At 31.8% G+C, this 20962-nt stretch overlaps 1 protein-coding gene across 1 annotated transcript; it reads left to right on the top strand.

Moving 5' to 3' along the window:
• Positions 1-976: 976 nt before the first annotated feature.
• On the top strand, positions 977-19969 carry LOC134695735 (uncharacterized). The gene is made up of 11 exons (XM_063557126.1): positions 977-1483; positions 2324-2441; positions 2874-2987; positions 3543-3667; positions 4738-4973; positions 5633-5690; positions 6089-6269; positions 7296-7449; positions 8533-8665; positions 11311-11404; positions 17030-19969. The coding sequence occupies exons 1-11, from the start codon at positions 1140-1142 to the stop codon at positions 17126-17128; spliced, it is 1656 nt and encodes a 551-aa protein (XP_063413196.1). The 5' UTR covers positions 977-1139; the 3' UTR covers positions 17129-19969.
• Positions 19970-20962: the final 993 nt, after the last annotated feature.

Raw genomic sequence — 20962 nt, 5'->3', positions numbered from 1 at the left:
TTTGACATTGTTTTCAATGACATAAAGACTGGGTGCCACTTACCATGGCGGGTGATGCTTTAAAAATGGAAAATTGCATATCGTATACAACTTTTAGACTGTCGGCACATTCTGTATCGCTTGTTTTTTAAGTTCATGTGTTTGTTTGTAACCTAAATCTTCTTTGACGGTTTACGAAATATGAAAAAATCGGTAAAATATTGGCGTCATCATTTTCAATGGTAAGTGTTTTTGGTATCGCTAAAATATTGTTTATTCTGAAATCACGTTCACATACTTCAGGGACGCATTTCCTCTACTTAAGTCTCACTGGTGACGTTAGAATCAAAACAGTTATTGAAGTTCAGGTCGACGCAATAGAGATAACTGCTAGGCTGACCCAGTGATAAAGAAAAAAATTACCAAACTAATAGTGGATTTTTTTTTTTATGCGAGCGTGTATTTCGAACATAACAGTTGACTTTGCAAGTTTGTATTCTTTTAAAGTTAGAGAACTAAACGGTATAAGTCATTCTTTATTCAATTTCTGATTGATTGACTAGTAATGAGTTTTATGTTGCTTGTATTAAGCTTGATAGTCCCACAACAATGTAGCAATCCCAACCATATTGTGTTTTGTCTACTCATATACATTTATACCGATTTCATGAAATCATAAGAATTGTATCTTTGGTGAGTTGTAATAATTGCAATGTTTTGTAAACTTTGAGGTCTTATTTTTATGTTCAAATTTGAGGTTAAAAAGGTTTTTATGAAATGAAAACATATTAGTACAAGGAAATGCCCTTCAGAAGATTAATATATATTTACTTTTTCTTGTAAGTAAAATATAAGAGATATATTTATTTAGATCATCAGTATATCGGTAGAAATGTATATGCACAATAAACTCTCCTCAATCCATTATAACATTATTGATGTTTTGAAAACAGTGTCAATTACCTGTATATGACCTTCAACTCCCAGGTATTTTTAAATTATCATTGCGTTCTAAATATGAATTATGTCAACAATCTACGCCACATGTGTTATTGAGATGACCATTGTGAATTATTCATGCAATAATATACACACTAACATATACAAAACATTTAAACATTTCAATATGCATCTATAGTTGCATAAGGAAAAACGTGACAATGTTTCAGGAAAACAAAAACCTGATATTATGCTATATTTGTGTTGAAGAGATTGCCACAGAGTTTTGTAGAGACTGTAACCAGTATTTCTGTGATAAATGTAAACTTCATCATTTGAGAATATCAAGTTTACGTGATCACCAGTTCACTTCTTATGATCAGAGAGAGGGACAAAAACAATGGCATGTAGAACGCGGTAGAGGAGTTGTAAGGAAACGATTTGATACTCAAGATTTATCACAGGAGTGTAGATATCTGTGCTTACACTGCGGACCACCGATAGTTAACAAGAAGCAGTGTTCATCACATTCAAATCATCTAGTGTTTGATATCATTGGTGAAGAGTAAGTATTTATCCTGTTTTCGGTACATGAACCTTGTTTTTAGAATACGATACTATGTTTGTCTCTGAAATCCCATAAAACATATACGTTTGAATGGTTTTACACTAGTAATTTTGGGGCGCTTTATAGCTTGTTGTTCGGTGTGAGCCAAGGCTCCGTGTTGAAGGCCGTACTTTAACCTATAATGGTTTACTTTTTAAATTGTTATTTGGATGGAGAGTTGTCTCATTGGCACTCACACCACATCTTCCTATATCTATATACAATATATTATCGTAAAATGTGCATTTAAAACTAAGTTAAAAATGTCCCATTGTCCTTTTTAATACGAACTATTTTAAAAATAGACTAATTTTTTGTTAAATACGATACTGGCGATAATGTCGATAATGTTTTTTAATTCTTTATTATCTTAACCCTTGCATTAGCTCAGCTACTGTCCAATGTATGTAATTACTTGGCTTACACTACACCGATTAATACTTCTTCTATTCTAAGTCAGGAGTGCATTACCCTCTTAGATCTTTCGGCAGAATCGTGGGGTTGTACAAGAGGGACGAAAGATACCAAAGGGACAGTCAAACTCATAAATCTAAAACAAACTGACAACGCCATGGCTAAAAATGAAAAAACACAAACAGAAAAACAATAGTACACATGACACAACATAGAAAACTAAAGAATAAACAACACAAACCCCACCAAAAACTAGGGGTGATCTCAGGTCTTATTATAAAAACAAAAATGCAACATTTTGTGCATGCGCTTTCACCAAAACTGACACATGTGTAGTGGTATTAGCTCTGTACAACGAGTGCCATATTTTTACATTTCTTTCAGGAGTAAGCAACACTTACCAAAGATTATCCAAATGTTACAAACCTGTTCGACTGATACCAAAGAGAATATCCTGTTTGTACTGCAAAGTATTCTAGAAGGCAGCTCAAAATCTATGCAGGCATGATTTCAGATAGTGAACACTTCATGTCTAAATTTTTCAATTTTTAGTTATTGTTTCAGAAATCTCATACACACAGTTTTAGATATTATCTACTTTAATTCACATCTAAAGCTGAATATTTGATTTTCAAAATGTAATTCATATAATTTCGTTAACGGTAAACATGTATGTGTATTTGCTTTACGACTTTAAAAAAAACCAGATAAGTATCTTATAATTTCCTATAAGATAGGGATAGTTTAATTACAAATTAGATATATGTCTAAGTTAATCTTGTGTACATAATATTAGCAATGATATAATATTTTCTTACCCCACATGTATTACAAAAATGATCTACATGTTAATGTGCATGAGTACTACAAATAACATTAGTATTTTAAAATTATTAGAATATAACCCATATTTAATCTATGAATGCTATTGTAGGATGCATTTTATGAGACAGACGGTGTCAAGTTTATATTTGAAATGTTTTTTGAAACACGTGACACTGCTGTCTTGGACTATATAACATCCGTGATGCTTGTTATACCACCTGGAGTAAGTATATCGCACCATCCATCGTAAATAAAGGTCCTAACACTTAATATTGCTGACGAAAAATGAATACGGTTGTTGCATGGAGATCGATTATCAGACAGGTGTTTCTTGTAGACCAGGAACTATTGACCTTCCGGAATATCTTTATTTGGTGCAAAATGTTCGCTTTTTGTAAACCTCGTTTTTGGGTTTTTGTAAGGGGTGGGGGAGGTTGGAGCTTATGGTCGGGTTTTTTTCATGGTGATTCTTATTTGATTATTATTTAGTATCACTGGCATATTGTATATGTTCGTAATATTCATGCGATAATTAAAGGACATCGTTTATTTACTTTTTCTTTTAAAACTATTTTGATGTATGAGGTTCACCATTGCTCGCTGTGATTGCTGTACAAACACTTCTATAGTTTGTAAAAAATAAAAGTTTAAAGGTAATGAAGCATTAGCAGCACTTCCCCTCACAATATGATCATGTATGCATTGTAAGATGAACCCCATTTCAGAATATCTTATGTAGTCTTTTATACCACCAATTTAAAGCATTATTGTTTTCCAGAAACTAGATGAGAAAACTATTTTCGATGTGACAGGCTTGTTGGTAAGGACTGTTATAAACTTTGGCATAATAAATCCAGAGGATGCTCGGTTACCACTTTTCCTTAATGGTATCGGTATTATAAGGTACTACTTATTATTAGAGAAAGGCAGATTGCTTTTTAGGGTACATTATTTCCATGTACTGCCGGCTTATAAATTTGTTGACATTGTGTTCAAAGACCATATACCTTTTACCTTAGAGACATCATGACGGGTGTCACTATCAAAGCAGAAATGTCAACTTTCTTAGAGCTTCCGTATTCACCCTTGAATAGTTGGGTTTGTGTATGTTTCTCATATAAGAACATACTGGTAAACAAAAACTTGAATAAACGGTCACTTAATTTTTTCTATTTGTGAGAAATTGCAATAACTGACTCAATACTAAACCTCCTCGTTATGGAATAAGATATGGTTAACAAAGCATATTTTGTCAGTGTATGAAAAACATATGCTCATATTTACTTTTACGAACATTTATTGTTAAATAGGGATGTTTTGACTATAGATGACAATTGTGACATGCTTGTTATGTAAAAACGACATGGGACTAAGGTCAACAGACTGTATAATTCGATTCATTTGTGAAAACTCATTCTGAAAGACTGAAAGAAATTTCAAATCTAACAACTTCAGTTGTCAAATAAATAATTTTCCACACTGTCAATCGTACCAAAGAAGGTGATGGATAATTCCAGCTTCAAAAGTATGAATCCGTAATGTGGATTAACCGGGAAATAGGTAAAAATATAGACTGCAATTGAAATATTTGTGTATGTTGGATCGGTTAGAGACCATAAAAGAGTGTGTGTGCATGGGGGTTCCTTAACCTCCTCCATGTGACAGCGTGTTAACATATTCAGCAGTCAAACGAACGTTCTGTCTAAAGACATAACTTTGTGGCAACTATGTTTTCGACTGAGGTAGAAGCTCCAAAAACTATAATTTTTTGTCTCGGGATATTACAGGGGGTATTATCAACTAGTTGAAATCACATACACGTTTATTGAGTTGTGTAACCAACACATTTAACAAAATGAATTATATTGTTCCATCTGCAAAAAAGATCATAATGTTTAATAAATATGTATAAATTTAACCTCTGACTATTGATTTAGTAGAACATAACATAACATACTTTTTTTTTATTTCAGAAATTTCAGCGATTTAGCATTCAGAGATTTCCAAGATGGAAATGATCATATGATTATACAACTCAGAGAACACAAACATTTAGTCTCTTGTTTAATTGAAACAGTCAGATTGTACGTTACAAAGTTTGACGAAGTAGAGAGCCAATGTGTAGAACACTGCATGTGTACCATAGAAAATTTATCACACAATGTAATCGATGTAAGACATGAAGAAGAACATGGTCATAAAATTTCAGGTATCAAAAAATGTAACTGATATTTACAGCTTATCGGTTATCGGTACGGCAGATCACACATAACGATCTCATGAACACGAGAGCCATACTAATTGTGTTAACAGCAATATGAAACAAAGATTCTATTTTATCTAATGTACTGATGGTCAGTATTAGGGTGTGATTTTTTTTTAAAGTGTTTTCATATTCAATCAAATATACATTGTTATACTGATTTTATTTTGTGACCTCTTGATAGTAAATTTGCTGTTTTTCGTTGTATGTATTGTTTTATAACCCCCTTGTTGGATTATCTTACCCTCATATTTAAGACTATATAGAATATACCGAATTCCGAAGAAAGGTTTAAGGGAAGGTCCTAACAAATGGCAGAATCAAACGTTTAAACACAACAATGAAATGGAAAGCAGATGTCATGTTCGTGACTTGCAACATGTAGAAAATAGTGGATTTAACCTGGTTTTATAGTTAGCTAAACATGTCACTTGTATGACAGTTGCATAAAAATTCCATTATATTGACAATGATGTGTGAACAAAACAAACGGAAATAATAGGTAAAAATGTAAACAATAATTGTTACTGTTATACTAATAAATATTATTGTTTGTTAATGTTTGTAATAGTCAAATGTTTACATTATCGCTTAATCTTTTGAAGGATTGACTGCACTTTTCTCGAAGATACATAAAGGTAAACAGAAAAAGACAAAAGAAAAGTAAGTGAATGTAACATCAGTTATCAGGGGAAAATATAAAAGTATTTACGATTACAAAAACGAATTTCACTACTTTTTAATCACAATAGAGTATTTAGAGGATACCAGATAATAGTAAAATCAAAATTGAGAATGGAAATGGGGAATGAGCCAAAGAGACAACAACCCGACCAAAGAAAAAACAACAGCAGAAGGTCACCAACAGGTCTTCAATGTCGCGAGAAATTCCCGCACCCGGAGGCGTCCTTCAGCTGGCCCCTAAACAAATATATACTAGTTCAGTGATAATGAAATAGTGCAGGTAAGTGTCTATTGCCATTTAAAGTGAAATAGATAAAAATGATTTTTCAATAACTATATTTGAAATACAACTTACTTCTCAACTTTGACTTTTGTAGAAAAGATAGCCATGGTTTACCAGCAGATGATTCAGAGAGTGCAGTCCATGAATATGAAGTACTGTGGAAGGATGCCTCTATTGGACTGTTCTGTAAAATAATTACTAATGAAAAGACACATCCAATAACGTTGAGGACAACAATGGGAGTATTGATTAACCTCCTACCGTTTAACTGGCATGTAAGTATGTTTTATTTTTACTAAGGTAAAATTTATTTTAATTTCTGTAAATATTGTAAGTTCATACCTTAACAACATCTTGTTCAGATTTTAAAACAAGTAACATGGTAACAACATAATTTTTTCCTGCACATAACTATCAATACTTTTCGTTTACTGTCACTGTGTTATAACACTTCTGTGGACTCTTAGTCCTTAAGGATGACCTCATGAACTCAATGCCTCGGCACTGACGTGAGTTTAAACAATCTTCTTTTCAATTCTGTGAGAATAGATTTGTAATTTATTCAGAATTAAAAAAAATAACTTTATGAGGCAAACTTGACCAATCAGATAAATGTTTTGTAGTTACTGATAAATGTAAATCAGATTTAGAAATAATTTAACATTAAAATGCAAAAATGTGGTAAATGCTTTCCCTTTCTTCTGTTAGCTGGCTGACAGAGTGCGTGTACTTTCATAATTTTAAAAAGGTCGACTCTTAGGGGGACCCATTGATAATAATATTTTGAATTATCCCGTATTCAATAGAATTAGGAAAGGTTATACCCTCTTCCTTAATTTTAAAGAATTGTGAAATACCTTTTACGGAATAGTGAGAGCACATGCCAAACTAAATGATAAACCTGGTATCTTTGGTGAGCCTTTACATAGACAAATGTGTTATGGTCTTAAACATCTTAAACAACGACAAAGTTTCCAGGTTCAGTGGTATGCGCCCGACTCCCCTGACTTACCGCATTTTTACTTTCGTAGTCTGCGGCGATATCTTCATTGTGTATTCCGATTGATAGACCTAACTATGATACACTCTTTGTTAGCTATGCAGAGAAAATATACTCTGGATAATGCAAATTTTAACCCAGAATAATATTGTTCTGGAGGTCTAGATGTAAGGTATTCAAGGTTTAATAATTGCAGTCTGTTTTAAATCAATTAACAACATATAAATACATTTTACGAATTACACTCAATTCCATACTGCTGAAGATATATTGAACAGTTTTCATATTTACATAATTCTAGGGAGCTGTAAATATCAGTGCAACATTGAGAAATCAAATGGTTCTACCAGTTCTAATCGATTGCCTGTCTGACCTAAGGGATCAAGTGTTGGTCACAAAAACATGCCATCTTATACTATGTCTTACTTTTGATGAAAAGAACAAGTATTTGTTCGGTATGTAAAAAAAATTACAGGTGTGGTACACCTTAATTATGTATTCAATTTAAGACGATATTATTTTAATCGATATTGGAACTTTCAGATAAAGTATTTGTTGCAAAAGTAGTTTAACATTGTTCAAATTTCATGAATCTACGAAAAAGTTACAATTCAAGGTTAAATTAACTACAATAACCTTGGGAATTGCAACAACTGGTAAATTGGCTGAAGATGGGATGTTGAGCGTCATTTAATATACATGGATCACCCGATTGCGAATCTACACTTACTTGGTCATGATCGTAAAAAGTGAATAGCTTCGATTTCAATCATTTTTGTCATAATTTTGTTAGAACAGTGTTTGTGTCAGGAACTAACACCTTATGAATGACGTCCGGTAAAGATTTGAGCACAGCACAAGCATACCATATTTTTTTATGAAATATACACACAGTACGATAGGTCAGAGGATATGTTACAGCTGAAAAATGGGAAGTTGACGATCGAAAGATTGATACAGATTCTAGATTTAAGTTGTTTATCTGTGTCAATATAGAGGGGAAGATCATTATATGGATCATACTCTCTAGTTTCGGTAGAACACTTAATCACAAGATCAAAAAGATATATGAGATGAAAGCACTCATTTAAATGATAGTTATTGAGCGACAGTGTATAACATATATATCTGAAAGTAAATTTTGAGAATTTTGCAAGATGTTTTCTCTTCCTTTGTTCTTTGAAAAGGATTTTTTTAAATCTACTTCATATAAGTACATGTACATATTTATTTGCTTTTGCTGTATTTTATCTCAATTATAGATGATTTATCATTATAAGGACAAAGTATCACTAAAACAGATGGTGTTATTAGTGCAGATTTGTAAATACAAATGTGTACTATATAATATCAATATGTGATTTTTTTTGTTTTGTATTAAAGAAACATATATGATTTTGTGTATTACATTCCATTCGATGTGCAAAAAATAAAATTAACATAACATTTTATAAAAATCCTAGATCAATTATAGAAAAAAATTATAAACATAATTTTGATACTTTTCAATTAAATTGAAGTGACATTTTATTTATTAGGAGTATGCGCCATGAAACATTTGCTTAGTTTGTTGACAATGAGGACGTACAGTGATACATTATCAGATGATATCGTTTTACCGGTACTTTCAATTTTAACAGAGATCGTAAGGGATCATGAGGATTTAGCATGGTAAGTATAAGTGAATTCTCTTTGTCTAAATGTATTGTTATATGTCGCCCTTATCTAAAACCTACGAGAAATGAAAGATTGTATTTTATTGATAGAATTGGGTAAAATGTTTGCAATGATTTAATCAAATTTAGCCCACAAATGTTATATCTTCAACATAAGCCAATGTTTGTTCTTCCTTTAGCGGGACTAAACTCTTGCTTCTGTTACATTATGGTAACACTGCCTGTATCGTTTCTAACACCCTAGACCATTCGACCACCTGGGCTACATAAATGATATAGATTAACATGAGAGTTTTTCGATATCGGATACCACATGGTTACACAGATCTAACACCATAATATATACTAGTATATAAATCATCGTAGGTTTAGAACAACAATGTTAGGTCTTCAAAAGGTAAACAACTTTTTCTTTCCTTTACATGATTGCTTCCCGCGCCCTAGATCACTAGACCAATAAGGTTACATAAAAAAAAGCTTTTAATGGTCGATTTAAGGCCTTTTTTCATCAGCTCTGTTGTGCATGATGTGTAGTGGCAACTATATTGTGTATATCGTTAAGGATGACAACGTAAATTACCATGCTGTCAAACCTAATCCCAAATTCTGTTATTACGTCTAAACATGTGACAGACTTCTCCATCGGATAACATGTGGTAATACAGGAATAATCCCTTATTATATTTTAAAGAATAACATATATATATTTCTCTAATTCAATGGAAATTTATCCCTTTCTGAACCCATTGTATAAAAAAATTTAATCAACGTGTGGTTGCTGGTGATCTCAAAAGATCATTGGATGATTTTAAGGGTCATGACCTTTTTAGCTAACTGAATGAATCAAAATATGATAACAGATGTTAATGAAATTGACAACTTCGTGCAATGTGAAAGGCACACGAAGGGGATTTTCGGTTAACAAAAAAGAAAATGTTTTTTTAATCATTAGAGAAACAGATTCTTACATAGTTACTCGAGAATTATCGGATTTATCCAATCTCGATAGTTAAATTATAAATTTTAAAGTCCTCGCCGAGGCGGCTCGGACTTTAAAATTGATAATTTAACTATCTCGATTGGATAAATCCGATAATCCACTGGTATCAATGTAAGAATCTATATATATCAACATAGAATTATAGAGTTGTTAATTTTGTATCATTTTGTTATCTCGAGAGTTAACTAAGCATTAGTAAAAATCCGATGAGAATAACAAATATAACATCAAAACTAAATACATGAATTAGGGATAGAAAAGTACCGTGACACCTATTATAATAATGGGAATTCACACTCAAATATAAGAGGAAACAAACGGCACAAAAGAAACACAACGTTAAAATGCAACACAAATAGAAACGAACTATAATATAACAATGTCCATATTCCTGACTTGGTACTGGACATTTTTCAAAGAAAAACTGGTGCTTGGACCTGGTTTTGTGGCATGCCAAACCTCCCTCTTTTATGGTCATGTTAGATCTAACATTAAAATGACAACACAACATTACAGGACTACAATACAAATAAAAAGAAGACCATAATTGACAAAGACACAACGAATAATAGCTAACAAAAGGCACCAGGTTTAAAATCTAATACGCCAGCAGAAGTGCGTTTTGTCCACACAAGACTTACTAGTGACGCCAAGATACAAAAGTTTGAAAGCCAAAACAAGTACAAAGTTAAACAGCATCGAGGACCAATAGTTCAAAATAGTTGTGCCAAAAACGGCCAGGGTTTTCTGTAAGGTATCAGAACACCCCTATTATTTAGAATAATTTATACTTTTGCAAACAGTAAATTTTATAAAATGACTAAATAAAAGATATATATATATTATGATAAAACATAATTACAGAAAAACAAACCCGGATATATTACAAACCCGACAAAATCCAACACAATCCAACACAAAAAATAGACACACCCGAATTGGTAATGGCCTCAAGGCAACGTAACGTCACATTTGAAATTGTAAAAACAGACACAAAAATGATTTCACATTTGAATTTGTAAAACAGCACATAAAAAATGAAAAATGACGTCACATATTTGAATGAATAAAACTATCTATCAAAAATAAGATTGAATTAGGATTGATTTAAGATTATATTTGTCCTAAATACTGATATTACATCTAATAACAATAAAAATTGCAATACTTATTTATATTATCCTTAAAACAAAATATTTCATAATGTTCAAACAGAAAAAATCCAGTTATTAGTCTGTACAAAACAGGGGGAAAACACACAACCAACTTACTTAACAGGTATTGAATTGCCAGCAATTGGCAATATTACAAAAAATAATATTAGTCTAAAGATGAATGCAACTAGTGTTATTAAAGATCCAACGTATTACACAAAAATAAAATCATACCATACAAAAAAACAAAAATCATAGCTATCTGTCACTATATAGTGTACTTGATGAGTGGTCAATGGATTAAGATATTCACTGTCAACAACTGGATAAATCTCGGTCACAAATTTATGGTTAGTTTCCCCGAATTTAAGTTGAGTCATAAAAATAAGATAACAAATTGGAAGAATCATGTGTCGTATATGTATAATATTCGCTATCATGGTCCATTGACCTGTAAAACATTTTATTGTCTATGTTCATTTACAGGAATTTGGTAAAGGAAAACGGTCTTGAGAAAATTAAATTCATCAAATTTACCCCGGAGATATATTCAGTGGAAATAAAGGAAAAAGCATCTGAAGTATGTGATACTGTTTTCTGCTGTTGATGTACTCTTTTTAGTTTTAGCTCACCTGGCCCGAAGGGCCAAGTGAGCTTTTCATATTACTTTGCGACCGTCGTACGGCGTCGTCTGTTAACTTTTACAAAAATCTTCTCCTCTAAAACTACTTGGTAAAATTTAACAAAACTTGGCCATAATCATCATTTGGGTATCTAGTTTAAAAACTAGAGGCTCTAAAGAGCCTGTGTCGCTCACCTTGGTTTTTGTGAATATTGAACAAAGGACGTAGATGGATTCATGACAAAATTGTGTTTTGGTGATGGTGATGTGTTTGTTCATCTTAGTTTTCTATACATTCTAGCTGCTTACAATTATCTCTATCTATAATTAACTTGGCCCAGTAGTTTCAGAGAAGATTTTTGTAAAAGATTACTAAGATTTACGAAAAAATGGTTAAAGCTTGACTATAAAGGGCAATAACTCTTAAAGGGGTCAACTGACAATTTCGGTCATGTTGACTTATTTATAGATCTTACTTTGCCAACATTTATTGTATTTTAAAGTTTATCTCTATCTATAATAATATTCAAGATAATAACCGAAAACAGCAAAATTTCCTTAAAAGTACCAGTTCAGGGACAGCAACCCAACAACAGGTTGTCTGATTCATCTGAAAATTTCAGGGCAAATATATTTTTACTTAATAAACAAGTTTAATTCATGTCAGATTTGCTTTAAATGCTTTGGTTTTTGAGTTATAAGCCAAAAACTGAATTTTACCCCTATGTTCTATTTTTAACCGTGGCGGCCATCATGGTTAGTTGACTGGGTCACGCCACACATTTTTAAAACTAGATACCCAAATGATGATTGTGGCCAAGTTTGGTTTAATTTGGCCTTGTAGTATCAGAGGAGAAGATGTTTGTAAAAGACAACTTAGATTTACCAAAAAATGTTAAAAATTGACTATAAAGGGCAATAACTCCTAAAGGGGTCAACTGACCATTTCGGTCATTTAACTTATTTGTAGATCTTACTTTGCTGAACACTATTGCTGTTTACAGTTTATCTCTATCTATAATAATATTCAAGATAATAACCAAAAACAGCAAATTTTGCTTGAAATTGACAATTCAGGGGCAGCAACCCAACAACGGGTTGTCCGATTCCCCTAAAAAATTCAGGGCAGATAGATCTTGACCTGATGAATAATTTAACCCTGTCAGATTTGCTCTAAATGCTTTGGTTTTTGAGTTATAAGCCAAAATCTGCATTTTACCCTATATTCTATTTTTAGTTGTGGCAGCCATCTTGGGTGGTTGGACGGGTCACGCCACACATTTTTTAAACTAGATACCCCAATGATAGTTGTGGCCAAGTTTGGTTTAATTTGGCCAAGTGCTTTCAAAGGAGAAGATTTTTGTAAAAGAAAACTTAGATCTACAAAAAATGGTTAAAAATTGACTATAAAAGGCAATAACTCCTAAAGGGGTCATTTGACCATTTCGGTCATGATAACTTATATGTAGATCTTACTTTGCTGAACATTATTGCTGTTTACAGTTTATCTCTATCTATAATAATATTCAAGATAATAACCAATAACAGCTAAATTTCCTTAAAATTACCAATTTAGGGGCAGCAACCCAACAACAGGTCGTCTGATTCATCTGAAAATTTCAGGGCAGATAGATCTTGACCTGATGAACATTTTTACTACATGTCAGATTTGCTCTAAATGCTTTGGTTTTTGAGTTGTAAGTCAAAAACTGCATTTTACCCCTATGTTCTATTTTTAGCCTTAGCGGCCATCTTGGTTGGTTGGCGGGGTCACGCCACACAATTTTTAAACTAGATACCCAAATGATGATTATGGCGAACTTTGGATTAATTTGGCCCAGCAGTTTCAGAGGAGAAGATTTTTGTAAAAGTTAACGACGACGGACGACGGACGCAGGACGACGGACGACGACGGACGACGACGGACGCCGGACGCCAAATGATGAGAAAAGCTCACTTGGCCCTTCGGGCCAGGTGAGCTAAAAAATGTCCGGTGACATAGCCAATCAACCAAAATGGCTGCCATGGCTACAAATAGAACCTAGCAGTAAAATCCAGTTTTTGGCTTATAACTCAAAAACAAAAGCATTTATAGCAAATCTGACTGAAGTGTAATTGTTTATCAGGTCAAGATCTATCTGCCCTGAAATTTTCAGATAAATTGGACGACCCGTTGTTGGGTTGCTGCCCCTGAATTGGTAATTTTAAGGACATTTTGCGGTTTATGGTTATTATCTTGACTATTATTATAGATAGAAACAAACTGTAAACATCAATAATGTTCAACAAAGTAAAATTCACAAATAAGTCAACATGACCGAAGAGTTATTGTGCTTTATAGTGAATTTTTAACCATTTTTCGTAAATATTGGTAATCTTTTGCAAAAATCTTCTCCTCTAAAAATACTGGGCCAAATTAATCCAAAATTCGCCACATTCATCTTTGAGGTATCGAGTTTGAAAAAATTGTCCAATGACCCGGCCATCCAACCAAGATGGCTGCCACGGCAAATAATAGAACATAGGGTTAAATGCAGTTTTTAGCTTATAAATAAAAAAATCAAAGCTTTAAGGGCAAATCTGTTTGGGTTTAATTATTTCTTCTTCTATCTGCCCTGCAATTTTCAGATGGATCGTACAATCCGTTGTTAGGTTGCTGCCCCTGAATTGGTTATTTTTAGGAAATTTTGACGTTTTTTGTTATTATCTTGAATATTATTATAGATAGAGATAAATTGTAAACAGCAATAATGTAGAACAAAGTAAGACCTAAAAATAAGTCAACATGGCCACAATGGTCAATTGATCCCCCAGAAGTAATTGTCCTTTATAGTAATGTTTTAACTATTTTTATAAAATTTGTAAATCTTTACTAACATTTCCCACTGAAACTGCTGGGCCAAGTTCATTATAAATGTTAATTGTAAGCAGCAAGAATATTCATTAAAGTAAGATGTACAAACACATCACCATCATCAAAACACAATTTTGTCGTGAATCCATTTGCGTCTTTTGTTTAATATTCACATAGACCAAGGTGAGCGACACAAGGTCTTTAGAGCCTCTAGTAAATGCATGTTTAAAAGGGAAACAAATTTCATAATTCACGTTTGAAAACGAGAAAATCAATTACATTGAAATAGACATCAGACTTTATTTAGACACTTTTCTATTAATTAAGACGCAGTGTGTTACTTGCTGTAGGAAGATGAAGAATGAGTGCCAATGAGACAACTCTTCATTCAAGTCACAATTTATAAAAGTAAACCATTATAGGTCAATGTACGATTGTCAACACGCAGCCTTGGGGACACCGAACAGCAAGCTAGAAAAGGCAAAATAAGTACTAGTGTAAACCCTTGTGTTACCTCTAGATGTCTTTTTCGTTATTGGTACATGTATTTTAAGCTGTAAAGATCTTCTTTGACTTTGGTAGAATAGCATCAAATTCTTTAATAAAAAAATATCGTATATTATGTAAGGTAAAAAGTTCTAATCAAAAAGCAATACTATCTTAATTTGAAATAAACAGTGTTTGTTTTCCGATATTTGCATTTCAAGTCATTGATTTAAAGCATTGTCAATATTGTATTGCACGCTACTCATTCATTACGCATAGTTAGTCTTAAATTGAAATAGTAAGGATAGAGGAGATCTAATTTGCGTATAAAATTATAATCCTGTACTTTTGATAACTATTGACTGTTAAAAAATTCTTCAATTTTATTAATATCACATTCTTCAAGTAAAATAATTGCAGTATATATGCGTAAATCTTTCTAAAGTTGACATTATATATAAATCATACCTACGATATGAATATCAATTAAAAGAAATATAGCGCAAACATAACTATCATTTAACACAACATCTTAATTTGAGCAAAAGTTTTGTCAGAGGTCACCATAGAGGGGATTATACGACCTTAAACAAAGATTTCGTTTCTTAAAGAATGTATTATCATCAAGTTGTAAAACAGTAATAATATCCTTCTATTCTTACTAATAAATATAACTTTTATTTAGCAGGATGATAAATAGTGTTATACAAAAACAGTAAAGGAACAATGCCCATAATATATTAAGTGAAATATATCCAAACTTTGAACAGAAAAAAGTATAACACTTTGATATAGTTTTATATCAAATCAGTACTTTTTTTTCCGAAAAAAATATAAGAGGCTAGGACGTAGCAACAATAGTATAACAAAATAAGTAAAATCACAAAATTCCCAACTCCTAGGAATTTTTTTTTAACGGCAAGTCCCTAGGTAAATAGCAAAATAAAAAGCTCAAACTCATCAAAATAATTGATAACAAATGTCGTAGTATTGGCTTCATCCGGGTATAATCGTATGTTGAAAATAGTGAATTAAACCTGGTTTTATATTTAGCTAAACTCTAAATTATATGACTGTCATTTTAAATCCTATTTCTGCTTAAAAACAAAATAATAGTTATTTGTTGTAGTAAAATCTACCTTTTAAAAAATATTGCGCGCAAATGAAATGCACCGGCAAAGTCAACTATAAATGGCCCAGATATGACAAATGTTTAACAAGTTCAAACATGAAAACTAACAGTCTAATTCATTCACAAAACAATAAACGAAAAAATAAAATGGTATACAGAAAAAAAAAACGACAACCACTGAATTTCTGGTTTCTGACTTGGGACAGGCACCTAAAGAAATGCGGCAGGATTGCTCTAAATTATTTGCGACAAACCCTTTTCCATACCTTGGATAGTTGTGTAACAATACAACATACGAACAAACAATAATAACTAGTTGAAAATAAACTCATCATAGATACCAGGATTAACTTTTGTACTTGCGCCAGACGCGCGTTTCGTCTACAAAAGACTTATTAGTGAAGCTCGAATCCAACAAATTATAAAAAGGCCAAATAGAGTACGAAGTTGAAAAGCATTGAGGACCAAAATACCTAAATGTTTTGCCAAATACAGCTTTCTAATCTATTTCTGAGGAAGGAAAGCCTTGATATTTCAAAATTCCAAAAGTTTTGTAAACCGTTAATTTATTAATATGACCATATCTGAACTCAAGAGATCGATTCAGAAGGAACACAATGTAACAAAAACACAGACCGGGAGTGAGACGTATTATTAACGTGTTAGTTTACAAGTTACAAGTCCACAGTCAGCCATGTCACTAAACCCGGATAGATTCCGAACTTAAGGTCTTCCATTTGTTGATCTTTTAAATACTTATAGGACCTTGTGTTTAGTTGTGAAGCAACTAAATTGAATCTACCTTTCAAGTCTTTTGTTGGATTGAGAAATGCACTCGTTAGAATCGAGGCCACTGATGCAATGGAAATTATGGAAATTAGTAAAATAGCACGTGTGGACTGAACTTTATTAACCGGACAACACTATTTCTGTCTTATTTTATCATAGAAGAAGTACACAATTTACCAAACAATGGGCATGTCAAAAATTTATTATTTTCCATTTTGTTTGAAATTTAAATGTGAATTGGCATAAATATTCAGGTTACGAGACAATTTTGCTTTCTCAGATGTTTTAGTAGAGGAATGATATGACCTTTGTATTTTTTCAGCTCCTTTCAGTTTTATGGAATAATAAGCACAAACATGTGTATTTACATGACTCCAGCACATTAACAAAAGAGGAAGTAAAGGCTGATTACGTGTTGTAAGATCCTGTCGACATTTATCTTACAGCCTCTCAATGACAGGATTTAAATAAATGTATATTGGTATTGTCATTTGCATTGTTATACCATCTTTTATCTTTCTATTCGTGTTTTATTTTGTCTTTGCATTATCAATAATTATCAAGTTGTTTTGCTGCATGCATGCATCATGTTTTGTTATATCTGGATATCATTAATTTTACAATAATTAAATCAAAATGTTGCATGCATATAGTAAGATAAAATAACTTAAGATTCTAGTTATGCTCTAAATTTAGCATAAATATAAAGTTAACTTATATAACTATATAAAAATATATCCCCTGATAAAACAAAAATCTTCTTGTAGCAACTTCTTTTTGAATAGTTCTTTTAAGTAATAAATGCTTGTGTCAAATATTATAATACTCAATGTATTTGTGTAATATGTTGTGGATTCTTGTTTGTCACAATTTTATCAGGAATAAAAGGAAATGATATGTTTCCGTCAACACAACAGCACCAAATCCAAAATGTATCTTATTGACTTTCCTTTTCTATTCATTGTTTTCTATGATTATCCCTTTTTGGTATCGTTGTATCACATGTGCGCGGTGTTTTACTCTACATAAAGATAACATCTTTTGAACGTTTTGCAATTCCAGAAACATGATAAGACTGTAGGATTAACATTTTATATGAATAAAAACGTTTCTCTTAAAATCAAAATAGAACTGACCACTTTCACGAAGAAATTAGTTAACACGCCGATGGCATGATATTAGTTGAAACTGTTCTCTATATAGTTTATCAGGATGCCAATTTGAAATTCATATTTGCGGTTTAATTCATTTTTCAACATATTTTTGTTTCTTAAAGTAGTAAAGAGAAGTTCCTTACTTTCATGTTCAAAGAAATTTTATAAAAAGAAATTCTTGTCTTTGAAAATAAACCATGAAAGATATATCTCTCACCGATTCTTATTATTCCACTTGTTTTAAGCTGCTATAATTATATTTTTTCAGTTGTAAGGTAATAAGATAAAAGTCTAGTAACTTATGATCACAATAAATAATTTAAGTACCATAAGGACATTGAAGTCAATGCCCCAATACGATCAACATATAAAAAAATACCAATATAAACAAAAACACAAAATAAAGATAAAATCAGAATGATACAATACCAACAGTGTCTTGGTGTATGCCTAACATGCAATATAGTTATGACATATATTTATTTCTACGTAAAGACTTTGATCTGATAATGTATAGTTTTGTTATTATTATGGGAGTGTCATCCCACAAGAAGTCCGTCTAAAACTCGTTGACAGTCAACGTTCTATATTGATTTAATTTGCATGACACAGAACGAATGCGTGTAAAATTGCTTTTTCGTTGATTTCGTTGAAGATTACTTGAGTTTTCGCGAGACATATTCATATTATCGAATTTTTAACTTTCGAATCTAGGTCTCGTAACTCTGAAACAACTTATCTCAATTAAAATCGTTAAAATTGAAAGGTATATGTAACATGCAATGTATATGCACTTTTGTAATTTGAAAACGCATGTTCGAATTAAAGGCATGACGAACTGCGTAACATTTGATGATTAAAGGAACAAAACTCTGGAACGACTTATCTGAAAATTATCAAAATCGACAGTTTATAGTCGTCACGGAACAAACCATAATTGAATTAAAAGTCAGTAATAATTTGTTTGGGAATGTTTGAGTTAATCAGAGATTTGCGCAGTTAGAAAAATTGAAAAACACAAAGACATATAAAAAGTTTTTAACGGTATTTTAAATAACATATCTTCCAACTACAAACTTTCAAAAATAAAACTGCCAGGGTCCATTCCTCATGGTAAAGAATAAGAAAGATAAAGTAGGTGTCATTTCATTAAGTTCATTGATAAAGCTAACAAATATAGTTTTATGAAAATTAAAATTACTTTAATTTTGATAGATAATATTGTAGTCAGAATTTATACTGGCTGTATTGTAATCTTCCTTTTAATTATGCATTCTGTATAAATTTCTTATAAGAAACGCTTACTTGTGTGATTTCTTCGTTTTATTTTAACTCATATTCCTTATTACAAATTTGTTGCATTCATGAACGTTATCTTGTGGAATCATACTTAGCGTCGGAGAACGTGATAATCGTTTAAGGTGGTATGGGAGTTCATACTTAGCCAATACGAAGTATATTGTTCACAAATATAACAAAAATGATAGGTCAATGTGCATTTTCTCAAGCTTTTGGTTATGACAAATGGCACATTTTGTATGAATTATTCAGGAAATAACACCATTTTGTTATTGGAATCTAATCTAAATGATAGATTTGTAAACTAGATTACGAAAAGATAGCTTTTAGACAAGGCTTTGAGAATATCAAAAGAAAAGATAGGGTCACCGTACGTTTTTTACGTTTAAAAAAATAAAACTTCAACCAAAATAATATTCACATGTAAATATATTGATTTTTATAAGTTACATTCTTATAAATGGGTTCTTTTGAATGAAAATTCACGTTAGTTATCTGCATTCCAGCATCAAATTTTGCTAACTTGATAGAAAATCTGGACCTTAGAATCTCTGTTTTATACAATCCAAGATGGCGAAAGACACCCGTACCATCTTAAGAATTCCATTTATCAGTGCTACAAGGGCGATGATTTTTTGTCACTAAATTTTCCACTGTCTAAAGGGCGCAGAAACAAACGTGTTCTATATTTGTGGATACATGTAAAATCTTTGCATTATTTTAATCCATTCCTTGCTTTGAAAAATCTGATAATGAGATTGTTGTGTTATGTCTGTTTCTCTTACCGTAATAAAATTAGGCGACGACAATGCTTTTTGTTCTTTTTCTTTGAAGAAAATTGAAATTCAATTTAGAAATAAGGATTTGTGGTATTATTTCTATTGAGACATGTCACAATCAAAGGGCACAGAAGGAGGATGTTACCCACAAAATATTGCCGTATAAAGGAATTTTTCATAGCATTATCACATTACAAGATTAGTACTGATGTGGTTTTAAATTTAAAATCGAAATAACATGCTGTGTTAATGTATGAGGAAACTTAAATGTTTTGATGTGTCAATAACAATTAGGATTAGTGACTTTTCTACGAGATTGAATATATTTATGACTTGTGATGATCAAACAAATGATTAGTTCTGTCACTTTGACTGTCGATATATAATTATTGAATTCTATAGAACAATTTTACTTAATTTTTATTTCAGACTTGTTGAAAAATTGCAATTGTAAACATAATTTATAAAGTATTGATGACATTGATACAAATAATGGATATAGTATAAGTACATTTAAGCTTAAAAGAGGGACGAAAGATACCAAAGGGACAGTCAAACTCATAAATCTAAAACAAACTGACAACGCCATGGCTAAAAATGAAAAAGACAAACAGAAAAACAATAGTACACATGACACAACATAGAAAACTAAAGAATAAACAACACGCACCCCACCAAAAACTAGGGGTGATCTCAGGTGCTCCGGAAGGGTAAGCAGATCCTGCTCCACACACTTAACAGATATGACCAGCTGCATAGAAATGAACTTTAATTTTTTCAAATTGAAATTTGGCGTTAAATACTGAAGGACCAAATCGAATTTTTTATAACTTATTACTTCATGTTTCACCATACATAACACAATTTCATTTTTCGAAGGGAGGTAAGGAGAAAATCCATGTACTGTTTTAAATACTAAATTGATATTTTTTGTCTTTGTACTCCGAATAGAAAAAGATATTATTTGTAAATGTCCCACTTTCCCCCTTTTTCTTTAAAATCGTAGTCGACTAGCTAGCATCC

The sequence above is a fragment of the Mytilus trossulus genome, chromosome 14, assembly GCF_036588685.1.
Source record: "Mytilus trossulus isolate FHL-02 chromosome 14, PNRI_Mtr1.1.1.hap1, whole genome shotgun sequence".
In the NCBI taxonomy this organism is placed as follows: Eukaryota; Metazoa; Mollusca; class Bivalvia; order Mytilida; family Mytilidae; genus Mytilus; species Mytilus trossulus.
Note: the sequence above shows the minus strand (reverse complement) of the source record. Positions and strands in the feature narration are given on the sequence as shown.

Excerpts from the sequence above, each read along its gene's own strand:
- LOC134695735 (XM_063557126.1), top strand. The coding sequence starts at position 1,140 with ATGTTTCAGGAAAACAAAAACCTGATATTATGCTATATTTGTGTTGAA. Across the intron at positions 2,442-2,873 it reads GCAGCTCAAAATCTATGCAG|GATGCATTTTATGAGACAGA; the intron begins GCATGATTTCAG and ends ATGCTATTGTAG. Across the intron at positions 3,668-4,737 it reads AATGGTATCGGTATTATAAG|AAATTTCAGCGATTTAGCAT; the intron begins GTACTACTTATT and ends TTTTTATTTCAG.